At 40.4% G+C, this 24,019-nt stretch overlaps 2 protein-coding genes across 4 annotated transcripts in view; one reads left to right on the top strand and one right to left on the bottom strand.

The window, feature by feature from the left end:
• Positions 1 to 5,543: 5,543 nt before the first annotated feature.
• On the top strand, positions 5,544 to 17,998 carry PPID (peptidylprolyl isomerase D). Of its 2 annotated transcripts, XM_004382049.2 has the most exons (10): positions 5,544 to 5,644; positions 6,848 to 6,988; positions 8,384 to 8,490; positions 10,361 to 10,549; positions 11,596 to 11,718; positions 11,858 to 11,964; positions 14,624 to 14,765; positions 16,440 to 16,526; positions 16,620 to 16,662; positions 17,452 to 17,998. In XM_004382049.2, the coding sequence occupies exons 1-10, from the start codon at positions 5,560 to 5,562 to the stop codon at positions 17,538 to 17,540; spliced, it is 1,113 nt and encodes a 370-aa protein (XP_004382106.1). In that variant the 5' UTR covers positions 5,544 to 5,559; the 3' UTR covers positions 17,541 to 17,998. The 2 variants fall into 2 exon arrangements, with proteins under 2 accessions (XP_004382106.1, XP_023592378.1); XM_023736610.1 differs by lacking the exon at positions 11,596 to 11,718.
• Positions 17,999 to 18,673: 675 nt separating this feature from the next.
• Positions 18,674 to 24,019, bottom strand: part of ETFDH (electron transfer flavoprotein dehydrogenase) — a 42,090-nt gene continuing 36,744 nt past the window's right edge. The window contains exons 10-13 of one of the 2 annotated variants that reach the window (XM_004382048.3): positions 22,397 to 22,565; positions 20,206 to 20,388; positions 19,678 to 19,899; positions 18,674 to 19,018 (exon numbers count right to left, since the gene is read on the bottom strand). In XM_004382048.3, the coding sequence (XP_004382105.1) occupies positions 18,855 to 19,018; positions 19,678 to 19,899; positions 20,206 to 20,388; positions 22,397 to 22,565 (738 nt within the window). In that variant the 3' untranslated portion in view covers positions 18,674 to 18,854. The remainder of the gene's footprint in view (positions 19,019 to 19,677; positions 19,900 to 20,205; positions 20,389 to 22,396; positions 22,566 to 24,019) is intronic. The other variant, XM_023736609.1, reaches the window with a different exon arrangement.

Genomic DNA, 24,019 nt, shown 5'->3' with positions numbered 1-24,019 from the left:
GAGTGGTCTTGTTTTGGGGTCACTCCCTCGGTGTCACGGTGACCTCACCTGATTCGGTGTTTGGAAATCGTGTATGGGAACGAGGGAGCACTGTGACTTACTGACAGTGCTGTCAGGCTTGCTTTTTTAATTGCTCAGCACCGCCACCGCTGATTGACAGGTCTGGTTCCCTCACGGTGCTGGAAGATTTTGAGGACAGGCACTATGATTTATTCAGTTTTACATCTCTAGTGCTGTGTATCTCAGACACTTGATAAATATTTGCTGAATAAATAGAATTATGTAGTAAAACGGTAGAGAAAACGCTTCATCTCTTATTTAAAATAAGGCTGCAGACAGGAAACATTGGCATCACCTGGGAGTCTACTGAAAATGTAGACACCCGAGGCTTTCCCCTACGGAATTAGACTGCGCGTTAACAAGGACCTCAGGTGATTCAGGCGCCCATGAAGTCTGAGTACCGTCCCAGCCCTGCTGATTCTTATCCCAAAGGAAGCGGAGGAGGAGCTACATCTCACTGTGGATTTATTTAAATGTTGAAGAAATTTTCATCAGAAAAGGAAAGTTTTCTTTTATTATTTTCCCCATACATTTATTCTATATTTTATTGCTATTTACAGGAAAACTAGCTTATGTTTTTCATTTCCATCGAGGATAGAGGAAAAGCACCTAAAATGGCAGCAGGAGAGCATTGTATTAGATAAATGGAAGTATTTCTTGATCCTAAGGCCTGCAAGGCAGGGACTTCTTTGAGTGGTCTATAAAACTCGCGAGCACGTCAGTGTAGTTGACTCTAAAAATACGCTGTTGTTTCTGAGACGCCAATTCCTTTTTAGTGGCTTGCCTCCGAGTCTCCTGACATTATCTCTGACCACGGTACGTGCCCTGCTGTGTCCTGTTCCTTTTCCTCGCCTTCCAGCCGTCCTCCCCCTCAGTGATCTATTTTACGAGTGTGCCTCGTTATTTCTGTCTGGAAGCTTCTATGTCCAATGAACTGGGTTACAACTTCAGCATTGTCAAGCCTTTCCTTACGAACAACCTTAAGTTTTAGGATTAAGAAATGCCTGGACCATAGGTGATAATCTTTTAATTACACTTATTTATTTTTATATTTAATTTTGGTCAACGAAGACTTTGAAGAAGGGATGGCTTTAGTGGATTGAGCTTGCCATTTCTGCTTGTTGTGCGGTAATGATATGGAAAATTATTTTAAAGGTTATCAAAAGGACATGCCTTCAGGCTTTTCATGACCAACCAACCATAAAAGCTGAAGTGTCATGCCTCCCCTATCAGCAGGTCTGTCTTAGCACTGAGGTAGCACAGCTGCCCTTTCTCATTTCTTCACTCTTTGATGGACTCAGCTTGTAAGTCAGTGCTTTAAAATTTATACACACTTCCAGTTTCTGGATTTAACAATCCCTTTGTGTCACAAGAAGAGGACCTCAACTCCTCTGTTTTGCATCTCCAAGAATAAAATCTAAACAACCAAACCCGTTGCCTTCGAGTTGATTCCAACTCAACTTGACCCCACAGGATACACATATACATTAATTTTAATGTGCTGGAATTCGAAAGGATCAGCATGGAGAACTGACAGAATCTTCTCAAATTATAAAGACACATGGAAATGAAATTTCTTGTAAACATTCTCAAGATTATTAACATTCTATGTAAGTCATTCATTCAAAAACATTTATTGAGTTCCTACTATGTGTCAGTCCCCTTTGGACATGCTGGGGAAAAGAAAACCAGTTGTCATTGAATCATTCAGACTCATGGCCACCCCACGTGTGTCAGAGTAGAACTGTGTTCCATAGGGTTTTCAATGGCTGATTTTATGGAAGTAGAGCACCAGGCCTTTCTTCTGAGGCACTTTTGGCTGACTCAAACCACCAACCTTTTTGTTAGCAGCCAAGCACTTAACCGTTTGTTCCACCCAGAGGCCTGTGCTGGGGATAGGCTAATGAAAAAACAAAAACCCAAAGATCCTTGCTCTCTGGGAGCTTAATTCTAATGGGAGGAGATGAAAAAAATAAATAAATGAGTAAACACTATATTAGAAAGGATAAACGCTATGGAAAAAATAAATCAGGGACTTGCTAAAGGGATACATTTTGAGTTCTTTCTTTTCATTGTTCCTTTTCCTTTGTACTGCAGGGATAAAATGGGAAAAGTTATAAAACTGTTGCTCATCTTGAAAATTCAACGTGAAGAAAATATGGACAGAAATACAAACCAAAGTATAGGTTCTGATCCAGGCACTGAAACCAATGGCCCTGCAGCCAAGACACCGTCTGAAAAAGTGGCTTCTCGCGGAGACAAAAACAGGGTGAAGACTGAAAGCTAGAAAGCCTCCGGACTTCTCCCGGTTTGGTCATTTTCAGTTTCCGAGGCTGCCTGGTTCTCTCTGCTGCTGCGAGCGCGCTCTTCACCTGCTCTCTCCATGCCCCTCCCACAGGCCACGTCACTCCCCGGCTGACTCACAACTTCCGGTTTCTCTCAAGGCCCATGTGTGCGGTTCCCTTGCTGCGGGCGTGCTTTCCCGATTAAAGCACGAATCACACTTCATTGTATGGTGGTGGTGTGTTGATTCTGACTTATAGCGACCCTACAGGACAGTAGAATTGCCCCATAAGGTTTCCTAGGCTGTAATCTTTATGCGAGCAGATCCTCAGGTCTTTTCCCTCATGGAGCTGCTGGTGGGTTCAAACCTCTGACCTTTCAGTTAGCAGCTTAGTGCTTAACCATTGCGCCCTCCTAACTCTATTGTCTTTAGACTGTAAGATATGTGTAGTTGAGAATAAGGACTGTGTCTGTTTTTAGCATTGCATCATCAGCATATAGAACCAGTACCTGTTGACATGTAGTTGCCTCCGATTTGTAGCCACCCTACAGGACAGGGCAGGACTGCCCCATAGGGTTTCCAAGGAGCGGCCGGTGGATTTGAACTGTCGATCTTTTCCTTAGCAGCTGTAGCATGCTGTAGCTCTTAACCACTGCGCCACCAGGGCTCTGGCATATAGTGAGAGCTCGATAAATATTTGTCATAGAAACAAAATAGAGTTTTGCTAGTATCTATGCGGGCATACCTACGTATGTACGCATTTTAGGCATAGAACTTGGTGATTACACAGAAAAATTTAATCAGTATAATGTGCTTATTGATTTGCCCTAAAATCTCACCAACATCTTCCTTGGCAAAAGGTTACGTTGCTATTTCTAATTTAGCAATTACTTTACAAGTTAGTTTTAAAAACACTTTATAAGTACCAGTTGCCATCCATTCAATCCCGACTCATGACGACCCCACGTGGGTCAGAGTAGAGCCGCACTCCATTGAGTTTTCAAGGCTGTGATCTTTTGAAAGCAGATCTCCAGACCTTTCTTCTGAGGTGTCTCTGTGTGTTTTCAAACGGTCAACCTTTTGGTTAGTAGTTGAGCACTTAACTGCACCACCCAGGGGTCCCTCCTAATAAGTAATACACCTAAAACTTGGACAAGGTAATTCTGTTTTTACCTCTTAAAAGACATTTTGCAATAGAAAATTTCAAACATACAAAAATAAAGGCAGCAGTAAAATAAACCCCCATGCGCCAATCATCTGGCAATGATTCCAATCTTGGCCTATTTTGTTTTATCCAGAACCCCAGCCATGCTCCTGCCCTAGACTATTTTAAAGCAAACCCAGATACCATATCATTTCATTGCCACAGTGATTTTAAAGAGTCTTTGAATAATAATAGAGTTTACAAAGCAAATACATAACACATTATCTTTTTTTCATGCTGAAACCCTGTTCCTTTCTTTATTGAAAAAGGAAGCAGGTTCAGAGAAATTAAATGACTGTGCATTGGTCACATGCCTAGTAAATATTATAGTCAGAATTTGAACTTGCTTTTTTTTTTTTTAAAGATCAAATTTAGTGCTTAGTCCAGTCATTACAGACCCCTTCAAGTTGTTATCCATAAGGTTTTCATTGGCTAATTTTCAGAAGCAGATTGCCAGGCCTTCTTCCCAGCCTGTCTTAATCTGGAAGCTCTGCTGAAACTGGTCCACCATGGGTGACCCTGCTGGTATTTGAAATGCCAGTAGCATAGCTTCCAGCATCACAGAAACACACACACCACCACAGTACGACTAACTGACAGAATGCTCCTCAGAAGCAAGGATGGTGAGACGGTCTTGCTTACTTGGAGCACGTCATCAGCAAAGACCAGTTGCTAGAAAAGAACATCGTTTGGTAAAGTGGACAGTCAGCGAAAATGAGGAAAACCTTCCATGAGACAGACTGACAGGGTGGTTCCAACAATGGGATCAGACATATCAATGATTGTGAGGATAGCAGAGGACAAGGCAAGGTTTCCTTCTGTTGTATGTAAAGTTGCCATGAGTCAGAGGCGACTCCATTGCAACTAACAACAATTTCAAGGTGAGAGTAGGAAGCTGGCTGTCCTTTAACCATCATCCTTCTAACTTTTACACCTCCTAAGATCAGGCAAGCAAGGATATGAGCCTTCGTCTCTCTCCATGGTGGTTGTTGTGATAGGTGAAAATCATCCCTGGTTCGTCCCTCCAAAAAGCTACTGTGGCTGCTGCTATTCAACACAAGGATCCTGGTTTTTGAGACACTCTGTGGGTGCTATATTCAAATTTCAAGATTTGGTCAAGATTAACTTGCTGATAAGAAAAAATAATGGAAATGTGGGCATCTAAGAATACCTTACGCCTTATTGATAAGGTAAGATGAATCCAAATTACTGGGTTTCCAAAGGACTGGAGGTCATTCCATCTGCATAGGAAACATACCACCTTCCGCCAAAATTAGGCTTTTTGTATGTTCTCATACGAATAGGTAAAATATTTTACACAAATTTCCATAAGGGAAAAGTGGACTATAATAATGCCGTTTCATCAGGAATCAAAACTGTGCTTTATTCCGGACGCTCAGCTTCAGCTGTCTGATGCCTTTGATCTAACCTATATCGCTTCTGCTGTAAAGTGAAGACCAAAGATTAAACAACATGGCAATAATAATGACTGCTATTGATTAGCTACCACCAGTTGTGGCAGGCATTGTGCTAGGCGATTTACGTCTTTAAGCCTCAAAACGACCCTGCGATGTACATTTTTATTCCCATTTTCCAAACGAGCAGATTCCGTTTCGGAGAAGTCACATGCCAGTTAGCGGCAGAGCTGAGGCTGGAATCGGGACGTCTGTTTCCAAAGCTCTTCTACACCACGATAGTAGGAAGGGCCAACACCAGAGAAAAACAGAAAAAGGATTAGGGTTGTAAGCCCCAAGAGAAACGCGGGCGGACTGGAGGAGGACGCGGGCAGAACCCCCCCGCGGGGGCGCTGGGTCCGCTAGTCGGCGGCAGCGCGTGGAGGCGCCGGGGGCGGGGCGGCGGCGGCGGAAGTCGGAGGTGACTTCCGGACCTCGCGGCGGAAGTGGTTCGTCGGCGTCGCTGCAGCCTGGCGGCGGAGAGGCGCTCTGCGGCCTGAGTTGTTAGCAGTCACGAGGTGTCTTGAGCCCGCTTCCAAACGGGTGTGGAAGCCAAGATGTCGCACCCGTCCCCCCAAACCAAGCCCTCCAACCCCAGCAACCCCCGAGTGTTCTTTGATGTGGACCTCGGAGGGGAGCGAGGTGAGCCGAGTCCGTGGGCCACGGCAGGGCCCCGAGGAGGCGGGAGTTCCCGGGGTTCAGGAGACCGTGGCGGCTGAGGCGCGGCTCGGGCCGGGGGCTGCTCGGCGGCGCGCAGGGTATGGCTGCCCGGACCGGGCGTCTGGCCAAGCTCGGGGATGGCGAGGCAGAGTCGAGCCAGCGCCCTTGTACCAGCGCTCTCGGTCGTGGGGGAAGTTTCTGGAAATTTCTGCCTGGGAGGTTGTGGCGGGCTTCAGTCTCGCCTCATTTGGTTCCACCTTCCCGCCACCTCGCGCCGTTGAATTGACATTTTAAAAATGTCTGTACTGGGACAGTTCAGAAAGCCCCAGAACGGGCAGACGCATAGTGCTGGACCCCAGGCACGCTGTGTGTTTTGCTACACGAAATAAATCAGCGTTTGTCATGTTATTTACAAATTAAAGCAGCTTGTTCGCTAATTGCGTTTTCCGTGTTAGTGGTTTTTAATTTAGAGGTATAGTCAGAACATTGGAGAAATGAGCTCAGTGTAGCAGTGTGGTTGCCTAGGTTACGTAGTAAGTTCCTAAGAGCTTGTTGAGTTAGGGCGTGTGTTGCTTCGTAACTGGAGCTGTTGTTCCGGAACATGTTAGAACTACCGGCCACGCAGCATGTTTGAGTGCATGTATGCACGGCACATGGGGGTGCCTGTGCATGGATACATACACACATTCACACGTATAGTGAGTTTGCTTTGGAATTAGTGCTATGTTTTATTTTCATCGGCCTTAGGAGTCGTCTAGAAGGGGAGCTTTTTCAATTTTTTTACTCAGGCAGGTTCCACAGAGCACGTAAAACTTAGCCAGCCTAACCACTTAAAGGGTATTTACTCCTTTTGGTTACTTGGTAATTGGAAATTCTAAGTACATGAAAAGATATTACTCAGAATTTTAAGCCATTCGTACTTCCTGGTGAACCTTATGTGGTGCTAATCTGCTGCCTGTTCTAATTGCTTATTAATCCTTTTTGTACCGTAGAAAAATAATTGTTTCAAATTAAGCTAAGTATGTGACACTTTAGATTAAATTTAAGTATTAGAAAAATGACCAAAAAAGGAACTTGATAATGAGTAGTCTCAATCGCCATAATTGTACCAACGGTTCTTTTATCATTTATTCATTTGGTTACTGGTTTTGCTTACTGACAAGATTCCGTTTTCTTTTCTTTTAGTTGGTCGAATTGTCTTAGAATTGTTTGCAGATATTGTCCCTAAAACTGCAGAAAATTTTCGTGCATTATGTACAGGAGAAAAAGGCATTGGACCCACAACTGGGAAACCTCTCCATTTCAAAGGATGTCCTTTCCATCGAAGTATGTGTACATTTTCTGAATCTGATTCTTCCTCAAGGACATAACCAAATCCTCTTTAATAGGAGTTAGGAAAGAAAAACAGTAAGTAGGAGTGAAGGTTAGAAGTCCATTAGGCAATATAGCTCAGTTTTGTAAAGCTTGGGCTGTGAGAGGTGGAATTATTGAATAAAAGCTTCCTTTTCATGTATTGTGGGAAGGCAGTAACGTTTATGTATGAAAAAATGGACTAGCCTAGCTTCACTAGACCTTTTTATATAAACTTGAGTAAGAAAAAATTAGCATTGATTTTTTAAATACCAGCTGAGTTATTAATACCATTTACTTTTATGTTTAATAAAATACCAGAGTATTCTAACGAAGTGTATAGAAAGAAGAGTTAACATAGCAGACTATTATCCTTAGAAATGTTGGCTTGCAAGGTTGGCCCTTGGCTGGTGTCTGGGAACTTGGCACTGCAATCATTTCCTAAACGATAAAGGTAGTTTACTGTGCCTAGACTGTTAGTACAAACAGTGTGATTTATGTTGAACATCTGCTTTTCTTTTGGGAGTCTGGAACCTTGGTGTGTGCTAGGCAGAGAGTATCTCTGGGATCAGCGCCTAGTAAAAACCTTGGGCACTGAGTCTCGTGGGCTTCCCTGGGCAGAAGCATTGCACACGTGTTGCTGCATTTTCATTGCTGGCGGGAGAGTATGCTCTATGTGGCCCTTCGTGGGAGGGAGAGAGCGTAAGAAAGCCTGCACATGGATTCCTCCAGACTCTGTGTGTGTCTTTTGCCCTTACCCAGCTGTGTATCTTACTAAGTCACTGTAATACACGAATGCTGGGTCTCGTCCTGAGTCGTAGGGAATCTCCAAACATGGGAGTAGTCTTGAGAACCCTTGACACAAAGCGAAAATATTTGCTGAAGTATTTCCATTAGGGTGTAACAAATCTACTGGGGATAATTGGTCTTTATTCAGCAGACATTATTGAGTAACTAATACGTGCTCAGCCCTGCGCTTAGTTACAAGAATGAAAAAAGGTCACTGTGTTTAGCGTTCACTATTTGCTGAAAGAGACAGATCATTATAATCTATGTTATAAAATAGAGTGGAGATACTATGGGAGAAAAATTAACAGCTGCAACTTTGGAGTCCCAGTGACAGTTTTGTAGGGGAGGTGCCATTTGAACTAAACCTTTGAGGATTAGTGGGAGATGGAGGCTTGAAAAGGTCAGACTCAGACTGTGAAAAGCCGTTAAGAGTTTGGAGTTGTGGGCATGGTTGGGGGAAAGAAAAGGAGAGAGTTAGGATTAAAGTTGTGTTTTAGGGAGTTGTCTTTATTACGTATTCATTATTACCATGGCCGAAGTCATCCATTTCTTAGTCTCTAATACCATTTTCCTTTTTTGTAGTTATTAAGAAATTCATGATTCAGGGTGGAGACTTCTCAAATCAGAATGGGACAGGTGGAGAAAGTATTTATGGTGAAAAATTTGAAGATGAAAATTTCTATTATAAGGTAAAGTGATGCAGATGCATGTTTATTGTTATGTCTGGGATACTTGTTTGATTAAGAAACCAGTAAATGTCTCGTGTACTTAAATCCTTTTGTAGAAGATGTATGCGTATTTGTAAATATGCATCTTTAATAGGGAAAATTTTCATCTAGTAATGATTTTATTTGGCATAAATACTGTAGTTATTTCAGTGTGACCCAGTGCTCATATGCTTCAGTTAAACCAGTTAATTTTTAAGTACAGCCACCATATGGCACAATTGTTTCCAGGAAAAATGTTCTCATTATGGTAGGGATGGTAACTTGTGCATCTTTATCCTTGAATTTGAAGAGCAACAAAACTGTCAGTAATATCCAGGATATAAGGGGATTTGCAAATAGTGGATGTGGTTAAGGTCCAAGCTCCTAAAGGGCATAAGTGGTGCCTGTCCCTTATCTTCATTGTCCCAAGATGTAATCGGGGTATATTGCATCATTCACATTATAAGAATGGACAAGTATAAAAGCAAAGTGGTATCTTTGGAATTGAGGAATATGAGCAAGGTAATTATGGTAATTTCAAAAGAAAATGTCATCAGTGTTTCAGACAGTATTTATTGACAGCAACTGTAATGCTCAGTACTGTCATTGGCACCAAAGGGCCCATAAAAAATCAAAGGCCTTGATAAGGAATTTCTAATCTTATTGGAGAGATAAGATTAAAACACATGGGACAACTGGAGAGTAATATAATAGTGGGTAATAAATGCTAAATTGGTTGACACTTTCTGTATATACCATAGGAAGAAGCTGTTATTAGTATTGTCTAAATTATTAGGGAAGACGCTGAGAAAGAATGGTTACTTAAGCTGGGCAAATTGGGCCTTGCAAAGTGTCTGAGATTTGATTAGGCAGAGTATAGTTTGGTTTTGGTTTGCATAGTAATAACTAGAAGTGTAGATGGAAGGCTGAAGGAGGTATGTGGATGAGAAGACAAAGGCAATGGGAAACTGAAGAAACAAAAGTTAATATTCTCGTTAATGTTCTGGGAAAAACACCAAATAAAGGAAGCTACCAGAATGATGGAAACTAAGATCATATGGTGATCGGGTTGATAAAAGGAAAGGGGGCCTGTAGTAAGGGCACGTGGTTCTTCTACAAACTTGGTGAGCTTGAAAGCTGAATTCGATTTCGCTCGGAGGGACAGAGGCATTTTAGGTAGAAAGACTTAATTAACACGAACATTACAGTGCATGGACCAACAGGGAACACCTTTCAAAGGCCTAGGAAATAGACTGGAAAGATGAAGAAATTGGGTTTGACAGACCCTTTGAACACACTGATGCCAAGGTGGAATTTGAAGGAGTGATTCATTGGGGATTAAAGCCGTAATATTTGAATTCTTTTTGAAATTAGGAAAATACCTAACTGAATGTCCTTTGTAAGCTCAGTGTCCCATCACTATTTCCAGTGTACTGATATGTAAGGGAAAAATCATAATGTAGGCCCGTAAGTGTGGAAGACTGTTCAGGTCTTGTCAGAAAAAGCAGTCATAAAAAGGGCAAAATATACTATTAGATTTCCTTAATCCAGCATCTTCATCTTAAAGATGAAGTGTAAGCATCTTCTTTGTCACTTTAGAAATAACACCTCTCCCTGTTGTTCATGTTACTTTGTTTGGCTTCATAAGCTTTTCTTTAAGTTTAAAAATTGATTAAGTACCCCACGTTTTGTGAATTAAAGTTGCAATTTGTACAAAGTAGAATTACCCTACATTGTTGGGTCTAAATGGTATTACAGTCCACCCTAAGTTTTGTGTGAGTGGTTAGTAAGAGATCAATTCAGACTAGTACCTCTAACCTTGGTTTTCTTTCAATGGTTTTTATTCTTGCAGCATGATCAGGAGGGTTTATTGAGCATGGCAAACGCAGGACCCAATACAAATGGGTCTCAGTTCTTTATCACAACGGTTCCAACTCCTCATTTGGATGGGAAACATGTGGTGTTTGGCCAAGTGATTAAAGGAATGGGTGTGGCAAGGATACTGGAAAATGTAGAAGTGAAAGGTGAAAACCCTGCCAAAGTAAGTAAAAGTTACAGTGAAATACACATAACTGTCTTAGCTGTTATCTTAAGGAAATGTAAATGAAAGGAGTAGGTGATTATTAGCGGGAAAAAATTGCTGACTTTTTCGTTGAAACTGTTTTCTACAATGGGAAAGATTAGGGTAGTTTTTAAGGATATTTTAATTAACTCTTATTTCAACTTTAATCTTGGTGATCTTTGATCAAAGGCTTAAGTCTTCCTACACCTGCAAAACTTTGAGTTGGCATGCATGGTAGTGTATAGTAGAGAGAGAACAGGAAACCCAGAATCTTGTGTGGACTCTGCCATTAATTGGTGGTTTCGTCTTGATCTTTGTTGTTTAACTCCTCTTGGCCTGTTTCCTCATCCTATATAAATTACTGAAGAGTTTAGATTACCTCTAAAGATCCTGTGTTCTAAATGTCTGAATCAAAATGGCCATAATACCACTCAGCTTAATCGACGGGGCTGTGAGTGGGAGCTGAAGATAGTTACCTGTAGGCGGTAGGCTGTCCCTCTGTACATGGAGGGACCAGTAGTAAACTGAAAGCACGTGCCACACCTGAGAAAATTTACATAGAAAATGTTACAATTTTCAATTCTGTGTCTCCTGAGCTCTTGATAGCAATAAAAACTTTAGTGACATTGTTTTTTCCGTTGGAATGTTTATAAAGGGCATTATAGTAATAGGAGTTTCTGGGTGGCACAGATGGTTAAGTGCTCGACTACTAGCTAACAAGTTGGCAGTCTAAACCAACCCAGAGGCACCTTGGAAGACAGGCCTGGCGATCTGCTTCCGAAAGGTCCCAGCCTTGAAATCCTACGGAATGCAGTTTTTTACACACACGGGGCTGCCATGAGTCGGAATTGACTAACGTCAACTCACAGCAATATTGTAATTCAGTAGATGAGTCTCCTTCCTAAATCTAGTTTCAGAAGTGACTCCGGCATGACTTGCAGCTGTATAGCTTTGTAAACTCCGGTGATTTTTTATCTTTCATTAATATTGTAGTGCACTTCTACAATTTAGGATTATTTTTACAGTTGTGCGTTATTGCAGAATGCGGAGAATTAAAAGAAGGGGAAGATTGGGGGATATTCCCAAAAGATGGCTCTGGCGACAGTCATCCAGATTTCCCTGAGGATGCAGATATAGATTTAAAAGATGTGAGTACTTTCAGATTAGTCAAACTTTACTTAAAGCACTAAAAATATTTTTTGTTTCAACCTGTCCTAATGATAAAACCTATCATAAAACCACGTTACCTATAAAATTCAACATATTTGTATTCTTCGTTTTATACAGGTGGATAAAATTTTATTGATAACAGAAGACTTAAAAAACATTGGCAATACTTTTTTTAAATCCCAGAACTGGGAGATGGCCATAAAGAAATATGCAAAAGTTTTAAGGTAATAAAATATTTTTTAATAAATCACTTTTAGGAACTTGTAAATTAAATTATGAACCAATTCAGAGTTATTAATTATATTTGGAAAATTACTTGCAGGGTAGCCAGATGTGTTGAAATAATTGCCTTTCTTTTGTTGCCCCCAACTTCTTATTTTGAAAAAGTTCCAAATTTAGAAAAGTTGAAAGACATGATACATAAATACCCATATACTTCTTACCTACATTCACCAGTACTTAACTTTTGTTGTTATTTCTTTTTGTAGAACCATTTCAAAAGGAAGTTGTGGATACCATAACACTTTATCCCTAAATATTTCATCCTGTATTTCCTAAGGAACAGGGACATTTTAATATCTTATATCATTGGAATACCTCTAAAATACCATTGGTATAGATTATCATCTCATATGTAATCCATATTCAAATTTCCCCAATTGTTTCACTTTTTTTTTTAAAACCAGGATCATGCATTGTCACTTTTTTTTTTTTTTAAATCTTTTTATTATACTTTAGATGGTTTGCAGAACAAACTAGCTTCTCTTTAAAGTTAGTACACATATTGTTTTATGACATTGGTTAAGAACCCCACGATCTGTCAGTACTCTCCCTTCTCGACTTTGGGTTCCCTGTTAACAGTTTTCCTGTCCCCTCCTGCTTTCTAGTCCTTGTCTCTGGGCTGGTGTGCCCCATTAGTCTCATTTTGTTTTATGGGGCTGTCTATCTTTAGGTGAAGGGTGAACCTCAGGAGTGACTTCAGTACTGAGCTAAAAGGGTGTCCGGGGGCCATACTCTTGGGGTTTCTCCAGTCTCTGTCAGGCCACCAAGTCTGGTCTTTGTGAGTTAGAATTTTGTTGTACATTTTTCTCCAGCTCTGTCTGGGACCCTCTATTGTGATCCCTGTCAGAGCAGTCAGTGGTGGTAGCTGGGCACCATCTAGTTGTACTGGACTCAGTGTGGTGGAGGCTATGGTAGTTGTGGTCCATTAGTCCTTTGGACTAATCTTTTCTGTATATCTTGTTTTCTTCATTCTCCCTTGCTCCCAAAGGGGTGAGACCAGTGGAGTATCTTAGGTGGCCACTCAGGCTTTGAAGACTCCAGACGCTACTCACCAAAGTAGAATGTAGAACTTTTTTTTTTATAAACTGTGTTATGCCAGTTGAGCTAGATGTTCCCCGAGACCACGGTCCCCACAGCCCTCCGCCCAGCAGTTCAGCCCCTCAGGGAGTTTGGATGTGTCTATGGAGCTTCCATGACCTTGCCTTGTACAAGTTGTGCTGGCTTCCCTGGTATTGTGTACTGTCTCACCCTTCACCAAAGTTACCACTTGTCTGTTGTCTAGTGTTTTTCTGTCCCCTGTTCTATCTTCTAATCTTTAATCTTTAACAGCCCCTCCCCCCATGATGTTTTTAGTCATTCACGATATTAACATTTTGGTGGAGCCTGGGTCACTTGTTCGTAGAATACCATCTGTGTATGTTGTGTTGTCCAAGATCAGATTGAGGTTGAATGGTTTGTCAGAAGGACTTAGGTGATGTTGTAAATTCCCTGTGACATCATACCTGAAAGGCACGTATCAGCTTGGCTTATTTTGAGTTTGGACACTTCATTAAAGTGGTGTTGTCCAGATGTCTGTTAATAAATAGCCGTGAGGTGATACTGTAAGATTGTAAATACCAATCCACAGCGACCCTTCACCCAGGTTAGCATCATGGGCAATCCTTGCCTGAATTAGTTATATTGATGGTTGCAGAACTGTGGTTTTCTAATGTTACCATTCATTCTACAGTTATTAGCTGGCATTCTTCTGTTTGACAGACCCCTTCTTCCTCCTTTTAGTATCACTATAAACTTCATGGAGTTTAGTTTTACTAATATGTGGGGTCACCATGAATCAGAATTGCCTTAGCAGCAACACGCGAGACTTAATGAGCTGGTGGATGTTTTCCCATTCACTGTGTTAATACACTGTTACTATTATTGTTGTTCTTTATGGTGCTCAAATTTGTCCAGTGAAAGCCACCTCAGCCAGCTCCTACATTCCTTTAACATGGTCCCGTTAGTCTATGAGCATTTGCTTGTTTTCTGACACAAGATGTTCTAAGCTTATACTTATCCTTGCTTTCAGTTCGGTTATTAGCAGTTTCTCCATGGAGTCCTGATTCTTTTCAGTGGGTGATAGACTTTAAACACCAAATTCTCGGGGCTGAGTGTGCTCATTGTTTATGGGCTCTTTCAGCGGACAGAGCTAGGAACTGCATTAGTTACACTAACATCATTGACAGTCAGCACTATGGAGTTCTTTGCCTTTCCCCATTCCGTTTCCTCCATTTCCTTCTTTCATGGTGAGAACCCTAGTTCCAGACATAATTACGGTGGAATACTTTCCAACATAGTGGGATTGAATTTTAAAAATGGAAATGTGTTACTAGTACATAATTATCATTGGATTTGAGGATTGCTCTTAAATTGGCCTTTTTGAAAACGAGAAAAACTTCTTAAAGAAAAACATTTAATAAAAAGATTGTGATATTAAGAGTATTAATAATAGCATTTAATGAGCTTTTCCTATCAGAGATTACATAATACTTTTTAACATAGTTGAAGAAGCAGTCCTATTTACACAGTATTACATACGATTTCTGTTAATGCTTTTTACAGATATATGGAAGGTTCAAAGGCTGTTACTGAGAAGGCAGATAGCTCCAAGCTACAACCTGTAGCTTTAAGCTGTGTGCTCAATATTGCTGCTTGTAAACTGAAGATGTCAGATTGGCAGGGCGCGATTGACAGCTGTGTGGAGGTGCGTGTTTGATGTTGAACTTTTGAAAGAGTTCAATTATGACAACAATTTGAACAAAAACTATTTTTATATACATTAATTCATCTTACTGAGACAGGATGAAAAAGTCTCTAAATAATTTGGATCTTTAGTTCTTCTCAGTACACATTCCCTTTGCTTACAGCATCATGTCACTTCATACCTATGAAGATCCTTTCCTTTTTTCCTCAAAGCAGACATAGCAACTCATTTAATCATTTAACATATTAATTGAGCACTGATAATATGTTAGGCATTGAAAGATAAAGCCAGAAGTGATTAAATAATAATACCTGCCTCATGGGGTTGTTGAAGAATTGTGTAACATGTAAGGTATTTCACATAGAGCTTGGCACGTATGAAGCACTTAATGATAAATACTAGTTTTTATAATGAAAAGAACAGACCCATGCCCTCAAGGAGCTTATAGGCTTAGCAGAGAAAGGAGTCAGTTTCAATTTAGGGTCATTAGGATTTGTGTGGGAGAATGGTACTATTGGAAAACACAGAGGAGCCACCTGTCTTATGGGGGATACAGGAATACTGATAATGCTAGAAAGGTGGAGGCATTCCCTTCCTCAAACAGCAAAGCAGTATGACCCTTTTCCCTATAATATACTTTATTTGAAAAAATTTCCAAACTGAGACTATTCGTAGTACTTTTATGTAATTTGCACATTAAGCTATGTATATAGATCAGCTAACAGAAAGCGAAGTAGAAATAAAATGGGATCCTAATTTGATAGGGTGGATGGAATAAGAGTATGTTAGTAGGGAGCATATATAGAGGAGAAATTTATCACTTTATATTTCTTGACCTGTGTGAGACAGGTAATACTCTCTTCAGTAAAAACTGAGTTTTGGCCTCTGAAAGATGTTACATAAACAAAATACATTATTTAAAAAATGTTACAAGGAGAAACCTGTTAATTTACTCATGCTTCTAAAAAAAACCCTAGATTTCAAATGAAAATGTACACAAATTTTCATTCAAAATGGTTTTCTCTTAGAAATACATTCCATGCATTAGGGCCCAGTCAGGAGACAGAGAAATCACACAGTAATTTGAGCAGGGAAAGTTTAATAGAAGACAGTATAGCAGAGGATTGGGTAATGAGGGATTGGCTGGTAGGGGGTAGAGATGGCTTAGCAATAGAAGATACAGTGTGTGTGTGTATAATATGTAGATGAAATATAGCCATTGTTGACAGGACTGGGCTAGATCTCCTAAGGCAGAGAGGTCCTTCTCCCCCTGGGCTGAGATCCAGCTGTCACTGGAGAGGCCATGGCTGGGACTCAGTGGAAGGCAGAGGAGTTGTTTGAGGTGCCCAACCTGTGGGACTTGTTGGGAAGCTGCTGTCTGGAGTGTCTGGGAATGTTGCCACAGGGAGGTGCTGTAAGCTTACTGCAGGAGCCTGCTGAAAGCAGCACACCGGAACTTGGAGGACAAGCACCTTTCTCTTCTACTTCTGTTCAGCAGCCTCTACTGACAAAACTTACCGTGGTGTCAGCTGGCAAAGGAGAGAGATTGGCAGGACCCGGGTCCATTATCACAGAGCAGTGAAGGGTGGATTTGGAGCCAGCAGGCAGTAAATTGAGAACTAGCCACATACATTTTATACTTCCATATAAATAATAATTTTATAATTTTTATAGGCTCTTGAAATAGATCCATCAAATACCAAAGCACTATACCGCAGAGCTCAAGGATGGCAAGGATTAAAAGAATACGATCAAGCATTGGTAAAATTTTCTTCTAAAATGTTTAATTTTTAAAAATAGCCCTTTATAAATTATACACCTGATTTTTCTTAAAATGTTTTTTTCCACTTAAAGGCTGATCTTAAGAAAGCTCAGGAGATAGCGCCAGAAGATAAAGGTAAGTTGGCAGTTTTTGTAGTGACAGTTGATTTTGTCCTTTAAGAAATTATCATCACAAATCATCGTATCCTTGCCACTTAGATATTTATCGCTAAACAGATACTAGAGATCATACAGCAGTGAACGGGACAGAGTTCCTGCCCTGAAAGAACTTTCATTCTAATCTCTCTGCAGAGTGTACTGATTGTTCTTATATCTGAGTACTTTTTGTTCCACCGTATTATTTGAGAGCTGGTTCCTATTTCTGTAATGCTAGTTGAAAACCCAGCACTGAAAGAGACAGTGTTCATGGTGGATTTAAGGTTTGGAACGATTCCTTCACCTGAATGTGGCCATAATGAGGACTCTGCAGAATTTAACCTTTAATTTTAACCTAGTGTTCTAGCTAATGGATGTATGTTTAAGGAAAAGGTTTGGACAGCTATGACAAAAATAGTTACGTTTTTCAAGTAAGCCAACTATTAATAGTGACCCTAAATCTAGACGTTAAATTATCTTTGGTCTTTTATGGCTAAAGTAAAACAGGAGAGGCACTTCCTGCCCCTCTAGTGGGGAGGGCTAAGGCAGAGCTCTGTATAATTGAGTCCTCAGGTGAGTGATTCATACTTGGAATTTTTGTTTGTGAAAATGATTGTCCTTTCTTTAGAGTTTTCTGTTAATTGGGCTGTATCACTTTATGGGAGAGGAAAATGGGAGTTATCAAAAGGCAGTTCTGTAATATTAAAACATTTGTCAATCACCCTCATTTTTTTTTAATATTCTGATAACTTGTATATTTATCTTGCAGCTATCCAGGCAGAACTGCTGAAAGTCAAACAAAAGATAAAGGCACAGAAAGATAAAGAAAAGGCAGCTTATGCAAAAATGTTTGCTTAATGAGGAATTCAGATTCAGATTGTATAAAGGCAGTAAGAACATTTAAGGGTGTGTGTTGTATATGATCCCTAACATGTTTCCTTGTACGATTCAGTTTCCTAGTGTTCACTGTAGAAGTACTGATGGCCTCATACTCGTAATAAAAGTGTTACAGAATACATTGTGAAGTTGATTTTCACAAACAAGGGCGTCCATCCTGTTACTAATCTCCTGACGACACATCGTCTTGTTGATATTCTTCGCCATATTTCTTCGGTATGTCTCTGGTTGGTTTGTGGTGGTGGTTTATACTTCACAGTACACACACCTGTTCATGAACTGCCTCAGTGGTCTACAGTGGGGATTGGCAGACTTGTTTTTAAAACTGTGCTTTAGGTGAAAGTTCACAGTGCAGGTTAAGTTTCTCATTCAAAAAGAAAGTTTACAGAGCAGATCAGTTTCTCATTCAAAAATTTATACACAGTGGTTTTGGCAAACTTTCTACACAAAGGACTGAAAAATATTTGAGGTTTTAATGGACCAGTCACAACTACAGGCAGTCCCTGGATTATGAATGAGTTCCGTTCCTAAATCTGTTTTTAAGTCGAGTTTGTACGTAAGTCAGAACAGTGAGGTACGATTCGAATCTCAACATCAGTCAGTCGTTTGTCTTGGTACCTAGTGTATCCTTCTATGTATACAAAACATTGAACACTTCAGATACACTAAAACATCTTTACCATAATAATATAATATTGTGGTGCACATCACAAAGTACTGTTGGTCTGTTATTCACGAACCATTGTATGCACCTCAGATTTTTACTATAATCGACTTTTGGGGGTTGGTTCCTTAGTTCCTAACCCAGGGACTGCCTGTTCTCAGTTCTGCAGTTGTAGCTTTAAAGTATCCACGGCAGTATGTAAACCAGTGGGCATGGCTGTGTTCCAGTAAAACTTTATTCATAAGAAAAAGTTGTGGGCTAGATGCTGATGCCTCTTCCAGAATATATATATTCATTTTTATACTTGAAGACTTCAATTTGGCAAGTCATGTATGTACATTTAGGTCAATAGTGCGTTTTACTGTTGGGACTAAATCTCTGAAGAACTGAAGTTAGGTAGATGCTACACCATAAGGTTTTAAGATAATTTTTTATGGGACAGTTTTTGATACAGTATGGAATTTTTATTTCACTGAGTTGTGAACATTCTGGTCAGTAATACACTCTAAGAGATTATGACACTTGTTAGCCATTAACGTTTTGAAGTTCGCTTGCCTACATTGTAAAGAAACTAGGTGCCAAGTGTACTTGCAGATGAAATCAGTTGTAGTTTACATTCCATTGTAAGCAGGTCCTCCACCACCTTCTGGTACAACCCAGTTAATATTCTGACTTGGATCTTTAATATCACATGTTTTACAGTGCACACAGTTCTGAGCATTTATCTGTAACCGATATCCATCACCCTGTTCCAAAGGAACAAATTCATAAACTCCTGTAAAGTAAAAATACATAACATTGAAATACCTAACTTCTAACTTTAAAATTCAAAAATAGAAATTATGGTCCCAGAAATGGTAGCTACAGAAACCTTAAAAGTTGTTTTCTGAATGTTTACTCAGAGAATATTACTGAGATCTTGGTGTATGCTGTTAGCATAAACTATGCTATGCATAATAGCAGGAGTTACAGCACTATTTGGCTGAGTTAGTCTTATTAACAAGAGAACTCAGTATATACATGTATCTGCTGAAAAGACAATCAGATTCAGTCCTTCCCCTTAAAAGGAGTTCACACGCCACTGTGATGACGTAAATGATGAAAATAACAAATCCCATGAACATGCAAAGAGGTATTTCTTCAGTGTCCCCATAATCCTTATCTTAGTCTAAGGAAGTCAGGGAATGACCTTTGGAGAAATGTCATCTGATTTAGGCCTAACAAAAATCCTCCATTATTTTAACGTTGATAGTTTAGAGTAAGAACCATAAAAATAAGGAGTTTCCTAAAGCCAGCTGGGTGTTGGGGCCGTTCAGAACAATTTCCAAACAATGGTAAAGGTATAGAAATTTCTTAACAGAGTCTTATTTCTAAAATGTTTAAAGCCAGTGTTTGTATTAATATTTAGGAATGGACGGACATCCCATTACTGACCTGCAGGGCAGAATCGCTGCTCGGGTCCGTCATAGATGGACAGATTTCTATTTACAGGTATACTGTCATCCTTTAGGGTTAAATGTGCCGGCTGGTCATGCTCATGGTTAGTGCCACTCAGCGCCACAGATGATAAGAGGTCAAAACTGATCTGTCCGTCAGGTTTGGGATACTCAATGGGTGTGCAATCCTTGGCTGGCTTTAGCTGATCACAGTCAAAACCTTCAACAGTTTGAGGAAGGTGTTTAATAAAAATACAACACTAATTTTAAAGTACTTTCTTAAACGTAAAAACCTACAAATATTATACTAAAGAAAGAAATACTATGGCTTTAGTCTTCTTATAATTACATTATTTTCTTAGACACTGGAATTATTACTTAATAAGAAAATTCTGTTAAAAGGATTTTCTGTCAAATAAAATTTAAAACATTCAAAGATTAAGGTCATTTTCTCCATTAATCAATGGATCCTATTCATGAATTTTTATAAGTGTAAAATACAGACTCTCAAATCTGTTTAAATTACCTTTATGTCTTAGAGTCCATGGCTCCATCCCTCTAAATATCCAGTAAAATATTCCAGTGTAAATCATCCCTCCATATATCCCCAGGAATCCATGGCAGGAGGGCCTTATATTTCTGACAGCATAGAGCTCTTTCCACACCCAGGATTTCTTCAAATTGTCCTCATACTCAGTTACATGGAGTCCTTTTATTAAAAATGAAATGTTAAGTGTGGAATTGCTTCAGGAAGCATAAAATACTCTTAGTTGAGGTATTTTGCTACTGAAATATTAGAAGAATGAATCTTAAGTATATTAAAATAAAGGTGCTCATATAAGATCACACAAGATTCTGTCACGTATAAATGCTGGCATCTTCCAAAAAGCTAACTATTTGATACACAAATGTTTACTGCTGTTTGTTAAGACAGTAAGACATGTAATTTTTTATACTGGTAGCATGGAAAATTAGCTGCAAAATTCAGTGAAACTGACAAGGAAGCTTCACATAAAAAGTTCATGGTACCTGTAAAAGGAAATGTTTTGTAATTTATCAGTGAAACTACTTCATACCTAAAACCATTTTACACTTAATGGGACAGATGGGTTCTTAATGCCTTTCGTGTTCTCCATACTTTCCTGCCAGTCACTGTTTCCTGTGCCGGCTGCACTCCCCTTTCCTTACAGCTTTAATCTTCAGTTGTTCTCGGTCTGATGACATCTTAGCTCTGGTACTATCTGTGTGTGGTCCTCTGTGTACATGACACAGTGCGAGTGTCCAACAGGCAGATACTGGGCAAGAAAAGGGAGACAATCCCACTACCCGCCGCTTACACTCTGTCCAGTCCATTCTGTCCTCCCTGAAGTGCCCTCTTGCCTCCTCTATGTTCTCTCACGTCTCCTCCCACTCCCACACCGTGGGTCCTGTTCCTACAAAGATATCTGAAGGTGTAACCAGGCTGCATACTTCTAACTAGAGGGACAATCTGTTACCTGGAATTCTGAGGGACAAGACTTATCTGTCAGGTATCTATTGAGTTTGCCCTGTGTGCCAGGTGTTCAGCATTCACAGTGAACAGAGTCCTTGCTCTTGGAGTTTTGAACCAAGTGGCAGCATAAACTTAATAAATTATACAGTGTGCCAAAAGGTAAAAAATACTATAGAGAAAAACAGTGCAGGGGGATCTGTGTTGTAATTTAAATGGTGTGGTCAAGGCAGAGCCACTGTGAGAGAGAGAATGGCAGAGGTGAAGGGAACAAGGAAGTCAGCCATGAGCAGAGACCACGGAGGGAGTATGCCTGGCATGTTCCAGGACAGCAAAGAAGCCAGTGTGGATGGGATGGAGGGAGTAACAGGAGACGGAGTCAGAGCATGGGGGATCTCTGACTTTGAGGCAAACTGAGAACCACTAGTGGGTCTTCTGGATAAGACTTTTTCAATTAAGGGTTTAAGTATCTCCGGAGGTATAACGGCTGTCCCTGTCTACCACAGCAGAGGGCTCATATGCCTGTGCTTTCAAAGTTGGCTAAGGAATAGGTGGCTGTTTGATTCTGCAGTCTGCAAAGCTGTTCTATGTTCCGACTGAAGATACTTCATTCAGTATTTGGGAGGTATCTTATTCTGTATATTACATATATGTAATGTAATGCTGTATTTCCAAAGTTGGAATATTTTCTAAGTAGGTGGGCCATCACTGGTACTATTTTACTATTTGATGTGACCATAAGAGAATACAGCTGTAAAAATGTCTGACAGAGGAAGAACACGTTCATGGAGTTTCCTCGCACAGCACACATCTTACTGTTTTGTACAGCGGGACAGATACAGTAGATAGCTTTTTAGCTTCAACTGAAATAGACATGAAAAAGATCTTATGATGTGTAATTGTATTTACTTTCATTCTCTATATAAGGGATGTATGTTTAAATAAGAATTCCCTGGGTGGTGCAAACAGTTTAAGTGTTCAACCAAAAGATTGGTGGTTCGAACCCACCCAGAAGTTCCTCGGAAGACAGGCCTAGGATCTCCTTCCGAAAGGTCACAGCCTTGAAAACCCAGGGAGCAGTTCTACTCTGCACACATAGGGTCGCCAGGAGTCGGAATCAACTCAGTGATAACTAACAACACCAACACATTTAAATAGCTTCTTTTTAAATGCCTCAGTGAAGAACCTATCCATTTTCTTCCCTATACTTTAAATAGAACGTACTTACCTGTCGTCTTTGACTGGAGATTTTCATCAGTTAGTTGCTTAAAAACAGATTCTGCTGCTAAACTCCCACTCTTCATTGCTGTGTGGGTACCTTTGATCTTGGGAACGTTCATGAACCCGGGACTACAGCCAATTAGTAACCCACCCGGGAAGGTCAGCTTTGGTACAGACTGAGGAAAGAAGGGTTCAAAGGACATCTGTTAGCTGAAATCAGACAAAACTTCTCAACCTCCTTCTGAAACTGCAGGGAAAAGCTGGAAAATAAATACATGGAGATGAAAATACAGAACTACAACAGCTGAAGGAGAAAATGAGAGCAAGATCAGTTTTTTTTTAAGTCCAGGAATTTTTTCCCCCTAGGAGTGAGTCTAAGGGCTATTACTTTATTTCTGTTAGGATTTCCCCTTAGAACTACCTAGATAAAAAGAGCACTAACTCAGGATAAGAGAATGACAATGGGGGAAAAGGGCTAGTAGAGGGTCAACAAAAAAGAGGAAGACCCTCGAGACGGACTGACATGGTGGCTACAACAATGGGCTCAAATAAAGACTAGGATGGCGCAGGACGGGGCAGGGTTTCATTCTGTTGTACAGTCACTGTGACTCGGAACCCACTCGATGGCATGTCACGACAGAAAGCTACTAGCTGACATCAAGTTTGATTCAAGGACCAGGAGAGTGAAGTTTAACAGAACATAGATTGTTAGTGCGAGCTTTTCCAAAATGGTGGTTTAAGTTCTAAGATTCAAAGTCTACGGCTCGTCAAAATGTGTGATTTTGAAGTTCTGGGAGGATCCTATCCTGTGTGGGCAGTGTTACCGGCAACTGAACCGCCTGTTAGGGAACTAGGGACCACGGAAAAGCTGCACTGAGAAATGATGGATTCTGGGTCATTCATTACACAAAAACCAAACCCACTGCTGTCAGAGTCAATTCCGACTCGGCAAGCCTACAGGACAGGGGAAAATGGCCCCATAGGGTTTCCAAGGGGCGCCTGGTGGATTAGAACTGCCAACCTGTTGGTTAGCAGCCAAGCTCTTAACCAGGGTGCCTCATTAAACCAGGGCCACAAATAATTAGAAACCCACCTGGAAAGGTGAGTTCTGGTATAGCCTGAAGAAGAAAGAAAAAGAGCATTTGTTAGTTCAAAATAAACAAAATTGAATGTTCATTAGGCTACTCTGGAGCCCTGGTGCCACACTGGTTACGAGTTACAGCTGCTAACCAGTTGGAATCCACCAGCCGCTCCTTGGAAACTATGAGGCAGTTCTACTCTGTCCTATAGGGTCACTCTGAGTGGGAATCGACTTGATGGCAACAGGTTTGGTTTCCTGGGTTTAGGGTATTCGAGTACAGTTGTGCCCTTCGACATCCACTGACAGACTTTGTGCTTAATTATTTTCCTGAACATATTTTTGACAATTTTAGTTGTTACTGTAATTACACAATTTAATAGAAATGTACAGTGAAACTTATAAGAGCTGGAACTCAATGGGACTGCCTTGTATTTCCAGGTCTTGCCAAGTTTTCCACCTCTGACAGAGGGCAGTCTTATGGCTTTTCTGTTGCTCTCTATTACTGGAAAGTATTTTGAGTTTTCCTTCTCTAACAGGTTTCCACCTTAC

The sequence above is a fragment of the Trichechus manatus genome, unplaced genomic scaffold (assembly GCF_000243295.1).
Source record: "Trichechus manatus latirostris isolate Lorelei unplaced genomic scaffold, TriManLat1.0 scaffold00089, whole genome shotgun sequence".
NCBI lineage: Eukaryota > Metazoa > Chordata > Mammalia > Sirenia > Trichechidae > Trichechus > Trichechus manatus.
This window is presented reverse-complemented; position numbering and strand designations above follow the sequence as displayed.